General features: G+C 41.2%; 1 protein-coding gene across 1 annotated transcript in view; it reads right to left on the reverse strand.

Moving 5' to 3' along the window:
- Window positions 1–1,650: 1,650 nt before the first annotated feature.
- The window catches only part of LOC124768435 (elongation factor Tu, mitochondrial), a 58,253-nt gene continuing 39,553 nt past the window's right edge, over window positions 1,651–20,350 (reverse strand). Inside the window, exons 10-11 of the mRNA XM_047249156.1 lie at window positions 18,917–19,062; window positions 1,651–2,599 (exon numbers count right to left, since the gene is read on the reverse strand). Of these exons, the coding sequence (XP_047105112.1) occupies window positions 2,413–2,599; window positions 18,917–19,062 (333 nt within the window). The 3' untranslated portion in view covers window positions 1,651–2,412. The remainder of the gene's footprint in view (window positions 2,600–18,916; window positions 19,063–20,350) is intronic.

The raw sequence follows: 20,350 nt of genomic DNA on the forward strand, positions 1-20,350 counted from the left end.
AAGAAGAGAAAATGCTGCGCGTGGTTGGCTTTGTGGATTCTGTTGTTGGTAGGCTCATTATCAGAGTAGCAGGTGACACTTCCAGAACTGAAATGTATTTCTTGGATTCGAATAAGGAAGCAGCTAAGAGATTACCAGACGACTGACTAAGTAATACCTTCGGTGGCTTCAATATTTAACTGTACCGTGAAACCCTTCAATACTTTCTTACATTACACACAGCTTATGCAGAAAGATTACCCTGTGGTTAAGTCAGGAATTTTCATCATTCTTGTTTTTAATTGCAATAGTACGTTAGCTAAAAATGATGTGTTGTGGTTTCCGTCTAGTTGTCAAAGGAATGTATTGTGGGAGATTTCATTCAAGCTGTATTGCTTCTCTGCTTGTCTCTCTTTGCGTGTGAACTGCAACGGGCCACGTCACTGCATGCTAGCTGTACCAGCTGACTGGCCAGTGCTGTCCAAGTTAAATTCACCAGTAAATCTGTTGTCCTGTATTATCGCTAAGTCAATGTGCACATAATGCACAGCACAAAACGTACCCTTATTATCATACTTGACTACTCGAGACAGCTTGGCTGCAGTCCCAAGTGAAATGGAAATCCAATGAGGTTCCAGCAAATGCAGACGAATACATAGTGAAATGTTTACACCAGGTTTATTCTTATGATGATTTCTTTATGATGACTTCTTTATTTTGTGACCTAACCAAACACATTACAATGCAAATAGTCATTTCCTTTTAACAGTACAATTGCAGATTAGTAATTCTAATAGAAAAGTCACCACAGCTATTTCTCAAAATAATATCCATTTAGTTCAATGCATCTGGTCCACTATTTCAATTTCTTCAATCATTTAGAAAAGCAATCAAGCTCAATCTATGCACACACTTAATTACAGTAATGAAGACCTCTTAAACATGATAAATCCTTCCCTCCAAGCCACTAGTTGATTTCTTAGAATGTAAATGTCAACGAGGCTAAATCTGGGGAACTGTTTGGATGGGAATTTGTTCAAAGCTCGTGCACTTTGGCCATGGAAATGTCTATGTCCAAAAATACAGATGTACCATAGCACAAACACATTTTTCTGATGAGTTTGATCATTTCTATTTTAATTTCATAAACAAATAGTGTTGTTTAACATAAGCCGTTGGAGCTGCTGGAGGTAGTGGTATATGTGGAAGTGTTGTGCTTGTTTGTGTGTTTTCTTTGCTGAAAAAGGCTTTGGCAAAAGCTATAAAGCGCAACATTTTGTTGTTGTGCCTGTCTGCATTTCAACAGAACATCTATATGATGATTAGTAATCTGTCCTTTTCCTAATATCATTGATATTCCAACCAGGAGTTTCTATTGTTTGAACCACTACATATTCTAGTCTAAATAACAATCTTGAGATTGTTTAACCAGCACACCAATTAGGGGCACTGTGTGTGTGTGTGTGTGTGTGTGTGTGTGTGTGTGTGTGTGTGTGTGAGAGAGAGAGAGAGAGAGAGAGAGAGAGAGAGAGAGAGAGAGAGAATGGCATAAAAAATCTCAACAACTTTCAGTCTGCAGAAGAATTATTTTTTTAACAGGCAGAATTTAACATTCAGGTCTCAAAAGCCACATAGTAGCACACAAGGACAAATATAATTCTATTACTAAATATAATCGAAGTCCCAGGCAAAATAGGAAAGGGCAGAGATAGATAGCTCAGAAAACAGCTTATTAATAATAAAGTGGAAATTTTTATATACTCTGTCAAACAGTACACATGCCAGTTGTAACATTTATAGACTTGGAAAAGGTGAAACAAGGTCCATTTACTGTGACACAACTTAAATTTAAGTGCAATAACTACCACAGAAAGTAATAAATTTCATTATAAGAATATTATTATGAGTTCACATTACTTGATCAAAAAAACAGATTTTCACAATGATGCATGTTATTCAGAGATGAAAGTTTGTCGTCATCAATGTGTAGCTAATACATCAACTGTTTTAATTGAAAACACAAAATACTGAAGTTTTTCCTGATGTGATAGGTTAACACAATACATGAAAGAAATGGTAGCTAAACCATTCCTCACAAGACTTCGAATTTCCAGGCTCATATCATCTTAATGTGTAGCTCAGAATCAGAGATGCTAATGCACTTTTAAACAAACATTACATGTAAAAAACTGTCAGTACACAATTATGATTCGTGAACAATTCACAAAAGAAGCAACAGGTAAAACACAAAACAATTCACAATATATGCACTGTTCAGAACATTCACTGTCTCTTGCAATTCTTTCTGGAACATTTTACAGTGACTGGAGAATTACGTAGTAATTCATATGTACAATGGCCACTGGAGACTGTATGTTTCAGCAGAATCAGTCTATTTTGAATCTACATTAATTTTATTAATGTCTGTGTTATTTATTTGCTTTCTTCTGCAAGCTTATCACGTGCCTTCTTTCCTCCTGTTAATGCCATCCTCTCTTTTTCTGAAAGCCGATTCAGTACTTTTGTGATAACACCTGTTCCCAGTGTCGCAGTTCCATCTCTGAGTGTGAACCTCTGCCCTTGTTCTAATGCCATTGGCCTGAACATTTTCAGCTCCAACCTGAAGAAGAAATCAATAATATATGTAATGCAATATAGTCAGTTGAATCTGTCCACCACACCTCTTCTCTCTCTCTCTCTCTCTCTCTCTCTCTCTCTCTCTCTCTCTCTCTCTCTCTCTCACACACATACACACACACACACACACACACACACACACACACACACACACACACGCACACACACACACACACACACACACACACACTCCTACCTTTTCACGCTCCTGCGGATACGTGAGAAGTTGCCTCGTGAAACATGCAGTGTAAATAACACAAGCTACCAAAATGGTGTCAAAGACCTTCAGCAGGGTAGGAGACTCAAAACATTAATATTATAACTAACGATAAGAATAGTTATACGGTTGAAACCGATGATAACAACATCAAAGAGATGAACTGTTTACAGTCGTTACAGTCAACAGTCTCACAAACCGTTTCTTTTTTCCCCATTTTTTAAAAAATAGGAATTTCATCATTTCCAAATTTAAACTGTCATTGACTTCAAATAGTAGCAGAAATACAGTACACTTACAGTATATGTGGAGAGAGACGGAAGAAAAAATGTAAAAACCTTCAATAAGTGAAGAAAGCAGCAGCCACCATGTAAATTGTTCAACATCGTCAAATACAGCCTTGGATAATTGATGAGATACAATGTTGTGCATCTTTCAAAGCTTACTGTAAGTACTGTATAGTACAGTACTCATTCATGACAACTTTGTTCCAATTACTGTATTACAAAAATCAATTAACACTAATAAAAATGAGAAGCCAATATTTATGTATAAAACGACATGAAGGTCTATGCTTTCTCCTACGTTTCACTTTATAATGTTGTACAAATGTGATATACTGTACCTAACACAATGAAAATATCTAATACAACCACAATACAACAATAACAAGTACACTATTACTCCACTTCTGTACTTTGGAAAAAACATGTCATATGTATTTAACTTTAATTTTCTAGTTTTCTACAATCACAGCAAAGATATTACGAATAATACAAGAGAAGGAAAGTTGCTACTCATCATATAGCGGAGGTGCTGAGTCGCGACAGGCACAATAAAAAGATTCACACAATCATAGCTTTCAGCAATTAAAGCCTTTGTCAGCAGTAGACGCACGCGCGCACGCACACGCGCGTGCACACACACACACACGCACACACGCAGACACGCATGCGTGCGCGCGCACACACACGCTTTGATGACGGCTAAAATTTCTTCTTCACTCGATGAGGCATACATGATAAAATTGTTGTCTATCTAGGTGAAGTCCTCTATTTCACAAGCTGACAAATATGGACAAAGTTCTTGCACTAATTCTGCTGTGGCAATTTCGTCCCCATCTGCACAATCAGCTGTTGCTGAATGTGTCACCCTCACTGTGTTATAGAGAAAAAAAGATCTCAGAATCCTTTTTATTTAAAACAATTGGCACTTGTCTTTTGAGTGGTATTTTCCCGTGCTTCCAATGTCATTAAAATTGCACGAAGGTGTTGAAAACTGCTTCTTTACCTTCTCTGACTTTTTGTAACATGGTCATCATCACTTGAAGTTTCCTTTACTGATTTGTTGGAGATTTTGTAACTCTTTGGTCCATAGGTTTTATGGGGTCTGTTAGGAAAGTATCTGACCTTTGGCTGTGGAAAAAAAGTTGGCTTACCTGGGGCATTGGGCACCTAACTACCCTCAAAGTTGTTCCCTTGGGACTCCACACATTTTACCCAGCAGTGCCGAAAAAGATTCTTTTGGAATGAACATTACCTTGGCTCTCCCTGCTGCCACATTGTCCTCTATTGTCCAATATCGCATTTCTTTCAATGGCCTCTTGAGTCTGAGGAACAGCCAGAAGTTGCACGTATCATGAGTAAGGAGCCTGTTGAAGCACAGGGATCTGTTTTATTACCAAAAAAAAATCTGAATCAAGTGGGAGGAATGTGCTGGAACATGGTCGTAATGGAGGCACCAATTTCCTGTTGACTGCAAGTCCAGTCACTTGCGCCAACAGCTTCACATAGGTGACAAAGGATATCCCTGTAGTAATCTCTGGTGATTTTTTTTACCCTGTGGTGTACCACACTGCAGGAGTCAAAGAAAGCAGTCAGTATCACACTGATGTTGCTACGCACTTAGCAGACCTTCTTTGTTCCTGGTGACGAGGAATGCTTCCACTGTGACGACTGGGATTTGGTTTCTAGGTCATACCCATTATGGTGTTCACAAAGTTGAGGTCATTGTTTGTGGAGTTCAGCATGTCCTGTGAGATTTCAACATGAAGCTACTTTTGCTCCGCCGTAAGCAGCTTTGGCAGGAATTTCGCCAACACACTTTTCACGGCCAAATCTCCAGTCACAATGGAATGTGTCGAAAAAGTGTTGCTGCTCACCTCTCTGATAATCACGATGGTCCTGCATCCACAGGATTCACTTTGGCAATGACATGGTCATTTCCACATGTTGATGGCCGACTAGAATGTGGCTTGTTCTCCACTCCACCTATATACAGCTATCTTTAAAACCGGTTGTACCATACCTTGCCCATAACATCACCACTGAAAGATGTTTCAATCTTCCATCTTCCGAATGGTTTCCAACTGTCTGTTGCCCAGTTTCTGGAAAAAAGGGATGCAGTAGCGCTGCTCTAGTCATTTCATCATTTCCCTTGCAATGGAAGACCAACATGAGCACTACACATTACCTAACTCAACTGCTGCTTGCCAGCAATTGACCCTAATGACATACGGCAAAAAATTCACGCATGCAGACAAAGGTTCAAGGTAGGCTCCCGTGCAGTCATCAACCACAAGATAATTTTTAGTTTCTTTGATTTCAGCTGAGAGTCCCACTTACACAAGCATTTTTCAAAAATTTAACATGTCATTCCAGGTTTTACATTGTTTCCATCAACTACAACTAGGGTGTAAATGTTTTTAAACACTGAGGTTTTCTTGCTTTTCGAATCACCAAAAGCTTTTCTTTACACGATTGTCATGTTATGGGGCAACCATAACTGTGATTCTCTGCCTTTAGACATTTAGACTTGTCCACCTTTAAATTTCAATACCTTATCTGGTGCCATGTTGCAAAACAAGCCAGCTTCATCAGCAATGAATGTATCATTTGTCTAGTAACCTTCTCACAAAGCAGCCCACTTCTTAGATAGCCACTAATCTGTTATGCCATCTCGTACACTGACAGCTTTGCTATAAATTTTCCCAGCGATATTATCACGGCGAGCTCGGAAATGTATTGCAAGATAAAGAACAACTGAATTTCGAATTCCCCACAGACACTCAAATTCACTGGATTTTGCTTGAAGAATAGGTCCACTGATGGTGTGTTATTTGATCTTTGCTTCTTAAACCATTAAGTAAAGTTTCATCAGTATCTTTGTGCTCAGGTGATATCGCTTACTTTATTTTTAAAGAACTGTGTTCAAAAAAGATTGGATTTCCTCTCTGTCCTTCCAAATTGTAGAAATTGTTGAGAGTGAGCCACCCATTTCCTTTACGATACTGACATATATTTCCCCATTTTCTAATCGTCATATTACAGTATGTGACTTTTCTTCAATATTATATACTTTGCTCTTTTTTGCGACATCTTGAAGGTGGTACTTGGAGTGACTATTTAACACACATCAATTTCAAACCAAGAATCTACAGAAAACGAGTTTGAAAGTAAGTTTTATATTATTGTTAGTAATCCCCAAATACGTAACGAACAAAAATGAACAGTGGATGTTATAGCCGATATACGTTTTTGACTATGTAGTAAAAAAGATTTTATACAAGAAGTTGCAATAAGTTGTTGGTGTACTAAATGATTCTTCTAAATATAGTATTTACAAAGGATTTAGACGGGACTTTTGGATTTCACTGTTACGTTAACTCATGGTTAAAAGCGATGTTGCTATAAACGGAATCAACTGTACTTTCAAAATAAGTAACAGGCAGGTACTTTACCAGTTACCTTAAGCACCTTCCTTTGATGTTGGAGAACCAAGGCAAACATGTCTAACAAATCACTACCAGTTTCAAAACAGGAACTAGTTGCAAGAGCGGGACAGGTCGAAGAGAGGGTTATCACGTGGGGTAGTACTGACGGTCTGTATATTCTGTGAGGCTCGGTACGTTGCACTATAATTACCATTTACTGGAAAATTTAAGGTTGTCTACAATTCTGACAGACAAAGTTAACTGTAATTCACTTGATATCCACTGCTGGATGAAGACCTCTTTTAGCCTTCACCATGCATTATGGTCTTTAACAATACGTATCCATGTTGCTCCTGCACACTGAATATTTATTGTCTTCTGCCCACCACCCATTACAATGACAATAGTTTTTTCTTATCTCTGGTAACACAGCAGATTACTTGTTTGCAACGCCTACCATACACCATACATTTATACGGCTACGTCATGCTTGCTTCCATTTAATTTTCATTACAATCATAATTAGGTCTTCCAATGTACTTTGTTTCTTTATAAACTTAACATCAAAAACAGCACACAGAGAGGGGAGCATCAAATTAAAATTAAATTTATTACATATAATGATACAGATGAAACACTGACTTGGTCCCAAAATCAAGACATGAAAACATACAGTACATACAAGTAGACAGATACAGCACAACATGAATAACTGGCTGCACCATCTTTTGTTGCAATACATGTCGCAACATGCTTCATCTGGCATTTCAGCTGGTCCCGCACATGCTCTACAGGGGACATGTCCAGGGAGCATGGAAGAGTTGGAATATGGCAATTTCAAACCAAGAATCTACAGAAAACGAGTTTGAAAGTAAGTCTTCAGCAATTCTAACTATATGAGGACGAGCATTGTCTTGCAGGAAAAGTGCCGCTGAAAGACTGTGTGGGAAGGTCCCACATCGGGTTGAAGAATATCGTCACCATAATGCTGGCCTGTTAAGGCTCCACATACCCCAATTAGATGGGACCGGCTACTGTAGGCTGTGGCCCTCCAGACCATTACTCAAGCTGTGTAGATCATGCGATGTGCGACAGCATGAGTGGAACTGTACTGTTCACTAGGTTGCATTCACATCCATATGCAGTCATTATCCATCCCAAAACAAATCGGGATTAATCACTTAACACCACGTATTACCAATATGTGGCTGCCCAAGTCTTTCTGCTGTGGTACTACTAGACGGCAGTTGTTGATGTCTCAATGTTAACAGCAGTATACGACAAGGGCACCTGGATTGCCAATTTGCATCTACAAGTGTCTGGAAATGGTATGTGGAACAACTGGCACCCGTATAGCTGCCTGTATTGTGGAGCATGTCCGTAGGATTCCTGATCACTTGCTGCACAATCCTTCCATCACCAACTTATCTGAAGAAACTCTCTGAATGATCGACCTGGTGAGCCACATAACTTGTCAAGCAGCATGCTTAGGGTCTGAATCAGAGGCTGAGGCGGTTCTGCGACCGTGTGGGCTGCAGATTCCTCGACTTGCGCCATAGGGTGGTGGGGTTTCGGGTTCCGCTGGATAGGTCAGGAGTCCACTACACGCAAAAAGCAGCTACACGGGTAGCAGGGGTTGTGTGGCGTGGGCTGGGCGGTTTTTTAGGTTAGATGGCCTTGGGCAAGTACAGAAAGGGCAACAGCCTCGACGGGTGCAGGACAAAGTCAGGACATGCGGGGACCAAGCAGCAATCGGTATTGTAATTGTAAACTGTCGAAGCTGCGTTGGTAAAGTACCGGAACTTCAAGCGCTGATAGAAAGCACCGAAGCTGAAATCGTTATAGGTACAGAAAGTTGGCTGAAGCCAGAGATAAATTCTGCCGAAATTTTTACAAAGGTACAGACAGTGTTTAGAAAGGATAGATTGCATGCAACCGGTGGTGAAGTGTTCATCGCTGTTAGTAGTAGTTTATCCTGTAATGAAGTAGAAGTGGATAGTTCCTGTGAATTATTATGTGTGGAGGTTACACTCAACAACAGAGCTAGGTTACTAATTGGCTCCTTTTACCGACCTCCCGACTCAGCAGCATTAGTGGCAGAACAACTGAGAGAAAATTTGGAATATATTTCACATAAATTTTCTCAGCATGTTATAGTCTTAGGTGGAGATTTCAATTTACCAGATATAGACTGGGACACTCAGATGTTTAGGACGGGTGGTAGGGACAGAGCATCGAGTGACATTATACTTAGTGCACTATCCGAAAATTACCTCGAGCAATTAAACAGAGAACCAACTCGTGAAGATAACATCTTGGACCTACTGATAACAAACAGACCCGAACTTTTCGACTCTGTAAGTGTAGAACAGGGAATCAGTGATCATAAAGCCGTTGCAGCATCCCTGAATATGGAAGTTAATAGGAATATAAAAAAAGGGAGGAAGGTTTATCTGTTTAGCAAGAGTAATAGAAGGCAGATTTCAGACTACCTAACAGATCAAAACGAAAATTTCTGTTCCGACACTGACAATGTTGAGTGTTTATGGAAAAAGTTCAAGGCAATCGTAAAATGCATTTTAGACAGGTACGTGCCGAGTGAAAACTGTGAGGGACGGGAAAAACCCACCGTGGTTCAACAACAAAGTTAGGAAACTACTGCGAAAGCAAAGAGAGCTTCACTCCAAGTGTAAACGCAGCCAAAACCTCTCAGACAAACAGAAGCTAAACGATGTCAAAATTAGCGTAAGGAGGACTATGCGTGAAGCGTTCAGTGAATTCGAAAGTAAAATTCTATGTACCGACTTGACAGAAAATCCTAGGAAGTTCTGGTCTTACGTTAAATCAGTAAGTGGCTCGAAACAGCATATCCAGACACTCCGGGATGATGATGGCATTGAAACAGAGGATGACACGCGTAAAGCTGAAATACTAAACACCTTTCTCCAAAGCTGTTTCACAGAGGAAGACCGCACTGCAGTTGCTTCTCTAAATCCTCGCACAAACGAAAAAATGGCTGACATCGAAATAAGTGTCCAAGGAATAGAAAAGCAAATGGAATCACTCAACAGAGGAACGTCCACTGGACCTGATGGGATACCAATTCGATTCTACACGGAGTACGCGAAAGAACTTGCCCCCCTTCTAACAGCCGTGTACCGCAAGTCTCTAGAGGAACGAAAGGTTCCAAATGATTGGAAAAGAGCACAGGTAGTCCCAGTCTTCAAAAAGGGTCGTCGAGCAGATGCGCATAACTATAGACCTATATCTCTGACGTCAATCTGTTGTAGAATTTTAGAACATGTTTTTTGCTCGAGTATCATGTCGTTTTTGGAAACCCAGAATCTACTATGTAGGAATCGACATGGATTCCGGAAACAGCGTTCGTGTGAGACCCAACTTGCTTTATTTGTTCATGAGACCCAGAAAATATTAGATACAGGCTCCCAGGTAGATGCTATTTTTCTTGACTTCCGGAAGGCGTTCGATACAGTCCTGCACTGTCGCCTGATAAAGTAAGAGCCTACGGAATATCAGACCAGCTGTGTGGCTGGATTGAAGAGTTTTTAGCAAACAGAACACAGCATGTTGTTATCAATGGAGAGACGTCTACAGACGTTAAAGTAACCTCTGGCGTGCCACAGGGGAGTGTTATGGGACCATTGCTTTTCACAATATATGTAAATGACCTAGTAGATAGTATTGGAAGTTCCATGCGGCTTTTCGCGGATGATGCTGTAGTATACAGAGAAGCTGCAGCATTAGAAAATTGTAGCGGAATGGAGGAAGATCTGCAGCGGATAGGCACTTGGTCTTAACATAGACAAATGTAATGTATTGCGAATACATAGAAAGAAGGATCCTTTATTGTATGATTATATGATAGCGGAACAAACACTGGTAGCAGTTACTTCTGTAAAATATCTGGGAGTATGCGTGCGGAACGATTTGAAGTGGAATGATCATATAAAATTAATTGTTGGTAAGTCGGGTACCAGATTGAGATTCATTGGGAGAGTCCTTAGAAAATGTAGTCCATCAACAAAGGAGGTGGCTTACAAAGCACTCGTTCGGCCTATACTTGAGTATTGCTCATCAGTGTGGGATCCGTACCAGATCGGATTGACGGAGGAGATAGAGAAGATCCAAAGAAGAGCGGCGCGTTTCGTCACAGGGTTATTTGGTAACCGTGATAGCGTTACGGAGATGTTTAACAAACTTAAGTGGCAGACTCTGCAATAGAGGCGCTCTGCATCGCGGTGTAGCTTGCTCGCCAGGTTTCGAGAGGGTGCGTTTCTGGATGAGGTATCGAATATATTGCTTCCCCCTACTTATACCTCCCGAGGAGATCACGAATGTGAAATTAGAGAGATTAGAACGCGCACGGAGGCTTTCAGACAGTCGTTCTTCCCGCGAACCATACGCGACTGGAACAGGAAAGGGAGGTAATGACAGTGGCACGTAAAGTGTCCTCCGCCACACACCGTTGGGTGGCTTGCGGAGTATAAATGTAGATGTAGATGTAGATGCTGTTTCAGGCCAATGATTAGACCCTTCTCAAATTGGCTTATCTGTGAGAAATATAATCTACCATGTTTACCTGGCATTGTGCACCACTAACATCCTCCTCAAGTTGGGTGCGATTGTCACATGTATGACTTGTCCACTACGTGCCATTTAAATAGCGCCCCTGCTCAATTGCAGTATCACTGCAGGATCTGTGGGCATGCACACTGGCACCAAACTTGGATAAATTGCAAATTGTATCTCACAGTACTTATTTGCAAAGTTTCGTGTTTGTACCTTTCTTCCCTCTGGGTGTGTTATTTTCAATGTCCCTGAGTGTATATTGGTTTTCCTGTGTCCCCTAGTGATCTCACAGTGTTAATCTGTACTACTGTATTTTCTTTTCAATGTGCTTACTGTACATTTTAATCTAACTAACTTATTTTCAGGCCTACTTTCATACTTTTCTTTTACTGAATTTTTCTATTCATTCGTGAAATTTACCTAAAATAAAATTAAACAGTACAGCATCATCTGCATGGTGAAGACGATTCAGATATGTTCCATTAACACATTTTCCTTCTTAATTTTCCCAGTTTAGGGATTTGAAATCCACAAGGACTGCTCAGAAGGATTTGGTGGTATGGAATGTGTTTGTCTGAATCCATTTTCAGTTTTTATTCTCTCACTTTCTTAAACAAGTCTTTAATATACTGGTCTGTGCTCAGTCAGTGTCTTGTTTCTCAAGGCCTGTTAGCACAGTCTGAATTGAGTTGCAAGCCTTTTTCAAAATATATGAATCTCAGACAAAATGGTGATGTATACTCATAACTATGGTAGTTATTTGCAAATACTCCATGACGCTGTAACTGTTCTAAAGCTGGCTTGCCCCCTTTGCCTGTTACAACCTGATAATCCCATTTTTGTATGCAGATGGTGATAGAATTATACAGTATCTCTTACATTAAAATTGTTTGTCTCCTTTGTATTGTGAACTAGAATAATTACAGCATCATTTGAGTTATTGGAAATTTTGTTCCTTTTATATTACTTTGTCTTCAGCTTTAATCTTTTCTGTTAAAACACTATCACCTTCAGGTGTATTCACTATCTTTAAACTGCAAATAGATTTTTATGAAATTTTTGGAATTGTGTTATCCTGATTATTCACTATCTGTGGTTTCTGATTCATATCTTCAACCACACAACTTTAAATAAAGTGTTGCATGTTTGTACAATGTTGACAGTATTCTTAGTTGCTGTGACATTTGCCTTCTTACATGGTTAACAGTGATGTCCAGCCAGCATAACTGTGTTCATAATCTTATTGCTTTCAATTATTGTTCCTCCCAAATTTTAATGGATCTTCTCACATATTTTTTAAGATATTTGTAAATTCAGTATATTTTATCAAATTTCCATTTTTATTTGCTTGAAGCTTTCCTCTTTAATACCTACATTGTTCAATTTGAGATTTTCTAGTCTGTTGTTCCTTCCAGATTTTTCTGTTTGCATAAGCACCTTTTTTATTTATAACTGCTCCTTTTATCTACATGTGTATAAACTGTGTTCCCTAAGATGCTGAACTTCTGAATTTAATCTTTTATTCCCTCCTATTCTTACAGAGAGTCTCATCATCTGTTCCTGTCTAGTAAGTTTATTTCTTGCTAGCTTTGTATCTTATAAGTTTATGATGATCATTTTAAATTAAAAAATGAATTAGGTAACCTAATTGTTTTCTACTGACCGATAAAATGCAGTCAACTTAATTTTCATTTCCATTTGTTCCTTGCCTCATCCACCTATTTGTTTTTGTAAGGAGAAATGTGTTAAGGCCAATCTTTTTTTTTTTTTTTTTTTTTTTTTTTTTTTTTTTTTCCCCCCCCCTCTCATAAGATTCTTCTGACATGTCATGTGACATTTCTGGTATTATATCTCAAGTTTTCCACTGAAATAGCTTCCATTACCTTTTGTCCAGCTCTTGCATAAAAATTGATCATTATGTTTTAGTGTGATTAACATCAATTACCTTATTCCTCTGCTGTAGAACACGTCACAATTTTAATTACATCTGGAACGAATGTTTACTGGACTTCTGATAACTCCACTCTATTCAATCTTATTTTAACTTCTCTTTCAACTACACTAACCTATTTTTGGTATTTACAGTACTACAATTTATTTCCCTTAAAACAGAAGCTACCAGATTTCCATAGGTCTCAATTTATATTTAGCCAAATAATAGTTTGGCAGGCCCCATGGCCGTAAGTCATTTTTCCAATTCTCTCAGTCCATTACTCCAGTATTTTTTTGCCAGCTTGGAATACTAATTTCCCAGAAATTTGTAGAGCCTCTGGCAACCCTATCTATGGTACACTACCCTGCTAGAGCCAGACAGAGTATGGAAAGAGACTGTTAAAACATTGACAGAGCTACACTCACAGCTGTCTTTGTGCTGGTCTGAGGGGGTCCTAAATCTCAAAGATTTGAAGCAACGCAACCAGTTCACATGCTGATCATGAGCCAAGCCTCCAATAAATAATGTCATTCAACAGTAACTCAGTATTTCTGTCACCTGCGATATAGCTATCAGACTGATACATGGTTTGTAAGTAACATGAACAGGTGAGAAGCACATCCGTATTTGTTCTCCATATAGCTGCCCATCATTCTGTTGCAGCACACTATGATGACAAGGAAATTTGGTACAAAGTGTTCCAATTAACATCTTGAAGGCAGGCAGCTATGACCCAGTCAACACTTGGATTAAGCCAAACAATATGTCAATGTGTGGCAAGTCTCCCATAACAAACCATCGATGTAGCAACCCACCAACCAGTGCTGCATTCCTTCAGCCTCAGACAGTCAAACATATAGTCAATGGGGCACTGCTTATGTCAAGCTGGCAACTGATCAGTGCCCAGTGAGCTGCAGAACCATTCCAGCAGCTGTAGACCTAACTTAATGCTGTCATGTAAGTTCTTAGTTTAAGAGCTCTCCTATGGTCTTTAGCAGGCATATGGTTTGATGTCCACAGAGTGCCCGAGTTGTGTCTAAAGTTTCCTTTTTCCTTTTTGTTTCTGCTCTGTACTCCTGCAACTTATACTACTTTCTTGTAAGGCAGTTGCAAACTGTAGGACAGCACTGAAAGTGCAATGTACATCAGTATTACAACATTACCTTATGGTTTGGGTTTCTTGTCTTTGTGTCATGTGACACTGACTCGAAAGCAGCAAAGACACTGAAGGCACCATGCGGATCCGAAATGAGTCACTGGCCCGGACTTCACCATTTGAACCGCTCCAGGTCTGTCGAGAAACAGTGCCCATGATAACAGAAAATCTGCCTAGGATAACTGTCAGAAACAGTATAAGGAGAACAGACCATGTACTAGGGAATTTTATGGAGTATGACAGGTGTTCTAAGAGAGACAGGCGGTAGCTGGGTGAATGGCTGTAGATCTGTAAGTCTATGATATCAAAGAGCTTCTGCAACGCGATGCATTGGATTAGTCATTCGAGATGTGAGGTACATTTTAAGGTTTAATTGATAGTTCTCTGTTCTTATGGGCAATGTAACGTGACTGTAGTGACTTTGTTACAGCTCGCTTAAATCTTGTAACTAGTTTAGATTAAGCTGCTCTTCTGAACGTGTGTGTATACGTTATGGGTAGGTCTATGGATGCATTTAAGAATGATGAGATTCAAACTGTAGATTGTGTTGCATTAACGCAAGAAGCCTGCCTATTAGCTTAAAGGGGACTTTTCCTATAGTTAAAGTACGTTAAACTAAATGCTTGGTGTGACGTCCAGTTATGGGGAATGCATAGTACTGCAATATGTGTAGTGTAAACTTGGCATGCTTAATTTTGTCTGGTAGGGAAGTACTGATGTTACATTTTGCAACAAGTCAATCATTTTGCTGTGTGATAACTAGGTTAGCTTAAGTGATACATTTTTGCAGGAAGTATAAGGGTCAAAAACTGTAGCACACGGCAAAGAGTGGGTACGTAGCTTCATAATGTTGTATGATGCCTACCAGAGCTCACCACTGCTGCCCTTATGATATTGTTTACCACTTTGCCAAATGGACATGTGATTGTCAAGGATTGTAACTGCTTTATGTACTAGCTTCGCCTAGAGATGCAGTGGGACAGCAAAGGAAACATTGCATAAAGCAGTGAGCAGACTTTGAAAAGTAAACCAAAGCATAAATGGTGTGGTCAAAAGTAAGCATTGGACGTAATGTGTAGTAGCATACATTAACAATCCTAGTGTCACCTTACAGGAATTGTGCATGGTTTTCAGAATGAGCCAGTGAAGCCGAACTAAATTTGAGGATCGATTTCTCTGAAGAGGAAAGATGTGTTGTGGCACACTGCAACATCAACGAAATTTGGGACTTGGTGTTCCAATTACAGTCCCAAAGGTGCACAGCTGATGACACAATCAACACGAAGAATGCGCCATACATTATGTCAATGTGTGTCGAGTCTCTCATAACAAGACATTGACACGGCTATGTACCAACTGGTGTTGCATTCCTTCAACCCCCCCCCCCCCCCCCCAGACAGCCAAACAGTCACCGGAGAGTTAATGATAGTCACCACTGGAGCGACCAGGCTGAAGTTAAAGCTGGTGACTAACCAACAGCCACTGTACTGCTGGACTGCTCCAGCATCCTCTGTACAGCTGTTATCTGCCAACCATATGTGTGCTGAGGTCCTGAGTTCAGGCGCTGTACCACTCTGTCTCTACACCGCATGGCACTATGGGCTTCGCTAGCCACCGCCAGTCCTCCTCAGGGAGGATGCCCTTAGTTAGCAGCAGCCAACTCAGCTCCTGATGCATCAACATCACCGGGTCATCATACTGCCCCCAGACAACAAACTGCCATGCAGCATCGCTTCCCTTGTGCTGTGTGATCGATGCCTGATCACAAATCAAAACTATGGAACATGGATGTCAGGATCTACGCTGCCCTGCAGCCATGGGACGAGGGCAAGCACTTTTAACTGCTCTAACTTACTGGATTAATAAAGCATTTACATGCACACCATCTGCCTTGCTGCCATCACCTTCTTCTCATATTGGCCTCCTGTAGCCCTTGATAGCCTTCAAATCCTCAATGCCCAGATGGGATACCATCAGTATCCCGACCACTAGAAGAAAAGTCTCTTCCATCCCTCCATAGCAGTCACTGCAGCCTCTCAACCCACTGCAGTTCTAAAGGATACATGGTCTGAATGTCCAGACTGTATATTGGGTTCTATCTAGTTGTTTCCCTCAGTCCTCACTAAGATGTAATTAGGTGCTCAACCCACACAGCTTAGAAGAACCAGCTTAAACAGCTGAGTTACTATTACTGAGACGTAATACAATGGTGTTGGGTCAACAATTATTTGAGATTGTGTGAACCTACTGCCTCCGTTCAATGACTGCACAGTTTCCATGTCACTGAACATCTTGCAAAAACTATTCAATAGTAAAGAACTTTAAAAGAGTCAATTACCATCCCTTCAATTCCTCTAAGTCTACCTCCATACTACTTTCATTACTACATCACATCTGAAATAAAAAACTGTTCCACCTTTCCCCATATAACTGAAACAAAATTCTGCTAATATGCAAATTTGTATGTAAACGATATTTACATTACAAAGTAACAGTAAATTTAACTTTAATTAGACAGCAAAACAGTGTTCTCTTTATAAGACGTCTATATGCAACAATGCATTCAAGACCTCCCACCTGCTAGATATTCTCTACATTTCAGCATAACTGCTGCATCCTTCATGATGAATTACAAGCCTTATGTACTCATTTCTAAATTTATTCCCACAATTCTTCCCTTCCATCATTCCCTCATTTACAGTTTTCAACAGCAACACACAAATATGTGCACAAACATTTCATTTCTTTAATTACACTCCTGGAAATGGAAAAAAGAACACATTGACACCGGTGTGTCAGACCCACCATACTTGCTCCGGACACTGCGAGAGGGCTGTACAAGCAATGATCACACGCACGGCACAGCGGACACACCAGGAACCACGGTGTTGGCCGTCGAATGGCGCTAGCTGCGCAGCATTTGTGCACCGCCGCCGTCAGTGTCAGCCAGTTTGCCGTGGCATACGGAGCTCCATCGCAGTCTTTAACACTGGTAGCATGCCGCGACAACGTGGACGTGAACCGTATGTGCAGTTGACGGACTTTGAGCGAGGGCGTATAGTGGGCATGCGGGAGGCCGGGTGGACGTACCGCCGAATTGCTCAACACGTGGGGCGTGAGGTCTCCACAGTACATCAATGTTGTCGCCAGTGGTCGGCGGAAGGTGCACGTGCCCGTCGACCTGGGACCGGACCGCAGCGACGCACGGATGCACGCCAAGACTGTAGGATCCTACGCAGTGCCGTAGGGGACCGCACCACCACTTCCCAGCAAATTAGGGACACTGTTGCTCCTGGGGTATCGGCGAGGACCATTCGCAACCGTCTCCATGAAGCTGGGCTACGGTCCCGCACACCGTTAGGCCGTCTTCCGCTCACGCACCAACATCGTGCAGCCCGCCTCCAGTGGTGTCGCAACAGGCGTGAATGGAGGGACGAATGGAGACGTGTTGTCTTCAGCGATGAGAGTCGCTTCTGCCTTGGTGCCAATGATGGTCGTATGCGTGTTTGGCGCCGTGCAGGTGAGCGCCACAATCAGGACTGCATACGACCGAGGCACACAGGGCCAACACCCGGCATCATGGTGTGGGGAGCGATCTCCTACACTGGCCGTACACCACTGGTGATCGTCGAGGGGACACTGAATAGTGCACGGTACATCCAAACCGTCATCGAACCCATCGTTCTACCATTCCTAGACCGGCAAGGGAACATGCTGTTCCAACAGGACAATGCACGTCCGCATGTATCCCGTGCCACCCAATGTGCTCTAGAAGGTGTAAGTCAACTACCCTGGCCAGCAAGATCTCCGGAACTGTCCCCCATTGAGCATGTTTGGGACTGGATGAAGCGTCGTCTCACGCGGTCTGCACGTCCAGCACGAACGCTGGTCCAACTGAGGCGCCAGGTGGAAATGGCATGGCAAGCCGTTCCACAGGACTACATCCAGCATCTCTACGATCGTCTCCATGGGAGAATAGCAGCCTGCATTGCTGCGAAAGGTGGATATACACTCTACTAGTGCCGACATTGTGCATGCTCTGTTGCCTGTGTCTATGTGCCTGTGGTTCTGTCAGTGTGATCATGTTATGTATCTGACCCCAGGAATGTGTCAATAAAGTTTCCCTTTCCTGGGACAATGAATTCACGGTGTTCTTATTTCAATTTCCAGGAGTGTATATTCTTTCTTATGCTTTTTTCTCATTGTCTTCATTCCTTATCCAACCAATCCAGCTCATCATCAAAACCAAGTTTTGCTGTCTTCTAATGCTTTCATTTCCTTTATCTTCGATCATCTATGCTCCAGAACCATCAAGAACTGACAAAGTCTTGGTAAATCTTGTAGCTGCAGAATTCTGACATATGGTCTAAACATTACTCATCTATGGAACCCGTGCAGTTCCTTCATGAGTGAATGTGACCGAATCAGTCTGGTAACAGCCTGAGAAATTAGACTACAAATTTGGTACGTGCTGTCATAACATGAGAATAAACAAAATCGTTCGTGATTAATTGCTTACTTTTCATCATTCCTTAAATTCTCACAGGCTATCAGACCTCTACGGATAAAAACGATGACTTTATATAATGCTGTAGAAAGACATTTTTCTCATCACTGTCAGAATATGTGGACCATTACCATCACAAGACTAAAGTAGAAAACACTGAACAAACATTCTCACTTATTACTTACTTTGCGTCCTCTCCTGGCATTACCATTTCCTTTTCGGGTATTACAATTTGTGATGCAATGTCCCATGTTTTTGAGAACATCTGCAGTTGAATATATGACATAAATGGCTTATGTCTTCCTCCTTCCTCTTTACTCAGAATGTAAACCTGGACATCAAAGTTCATTCGATTACCAACTGGACTATATTAGAAAGAAACAAATATCCATACTAAATGTAGGTATTTGATAGATAACTGATGAACAACTGGCCAAGCATCAAACATAAAAAGTGGTTACAATCCAATCATACATTTCACAATCTCCTGCAGAAATAAGCTGTCATAAAAAGCTGATGCAAATAAAAGCTAGCTCCTTTGAAGAACTTCTGTCATGAGATTTTTTTACTTTTGGAAAGTTATACAGGGTGTGATTCAAAAGTTTCAAGACTTAACTCAGAACAAAAAATTTATTGGACATTTAAGTACAGCAGACTAAAATTCTTCAAAATATGATCCTTCAGCATCAACATAGTGCTGCCAGCACGTCTTCCACTGTTCCTAGCCCTTCTGGAAGGCCTCGGATGTCATGCTGTCTAGGGCTCTGGCCAAAGCCTGCTGGATGGCATCGATGAAGTTTAATCACTTCTCTTTTAGGACTGTCTTGATTCGGGGATAAGGAAAAAGTCACATGGAGCCAAGTCGAGGTTGTAGGGTGGCGGCAGCAGTGTCGTAACGTTGAACTTGACCAAAACTTCAGCAGCGGCGCACAACGTGTGAGCGGGCGCGTTGTCGTGATGGAGAATCCAATCGCCCTTGATCACCGGGCGGATGCAGCGAACTTGATCCCTCAAGCGGGCAGAGCACTCACACTAAGACAACGCTCATTGTTTGAAAGTTCTTGCACTCTCTCCACATTTTGATCTGTTCGGCTTGACGATGGTCTCCCAGAGTGGTCATCGTTTTCAACATTCCCACAGCCACCTCTGAAACGTTTGTGCCACATGAAAACCATTGCACGGGACATGGCTTCTTCTTTATAGATCTCTTTAATCATACTGAGAGTCTCTGTGGCGGTTTTGTTCAGTCGCACACAAAACTTAATCGCATAATGCTGCTCCATTTCTGTCTCTCCCACTTTTCGACCGAGGTCAATGACACGCACTCATGCTGCAAGTGATGCGCAATCTCCAGGGTTCCCGAAGCAACTGCCGCAGCATCAGTTCATTCCCTGAGACCCCCTACTACTTCCCCCACCTGGCGGAACCGGTCCACACGCACTCCCCTACACAGAAATGAATCAGTCTTGAAACTTCTGAATCACACCTTGTATACATTAGAACAGTTGAAGGTTACAGATTTTGCTTTCAGAAAATGGTCACAAGTTAGAAGTTCTACAAGTAACGTAACTTATTTCCTTCCAGAATTTTTGTGACTTCAGCAAAGGCCGTGCTACAGA

Source organism: Schistocerca piceifrons, chromosome 1, assembly GCF_021461385.2.
Source record: "Schistocerca piceifrons isolate TAMUIC-IGC-003096 chromosome 1, iqSchPice1.1, whole genome shotgun sequence".
Taxonomy (NCBI): domain Eukaryota; kingdom Metazoa; phylum Arthropoda; class Insecta; order Orthoptera; family Acrididae; genus Schistocerca; species Schistocerca piceifrons.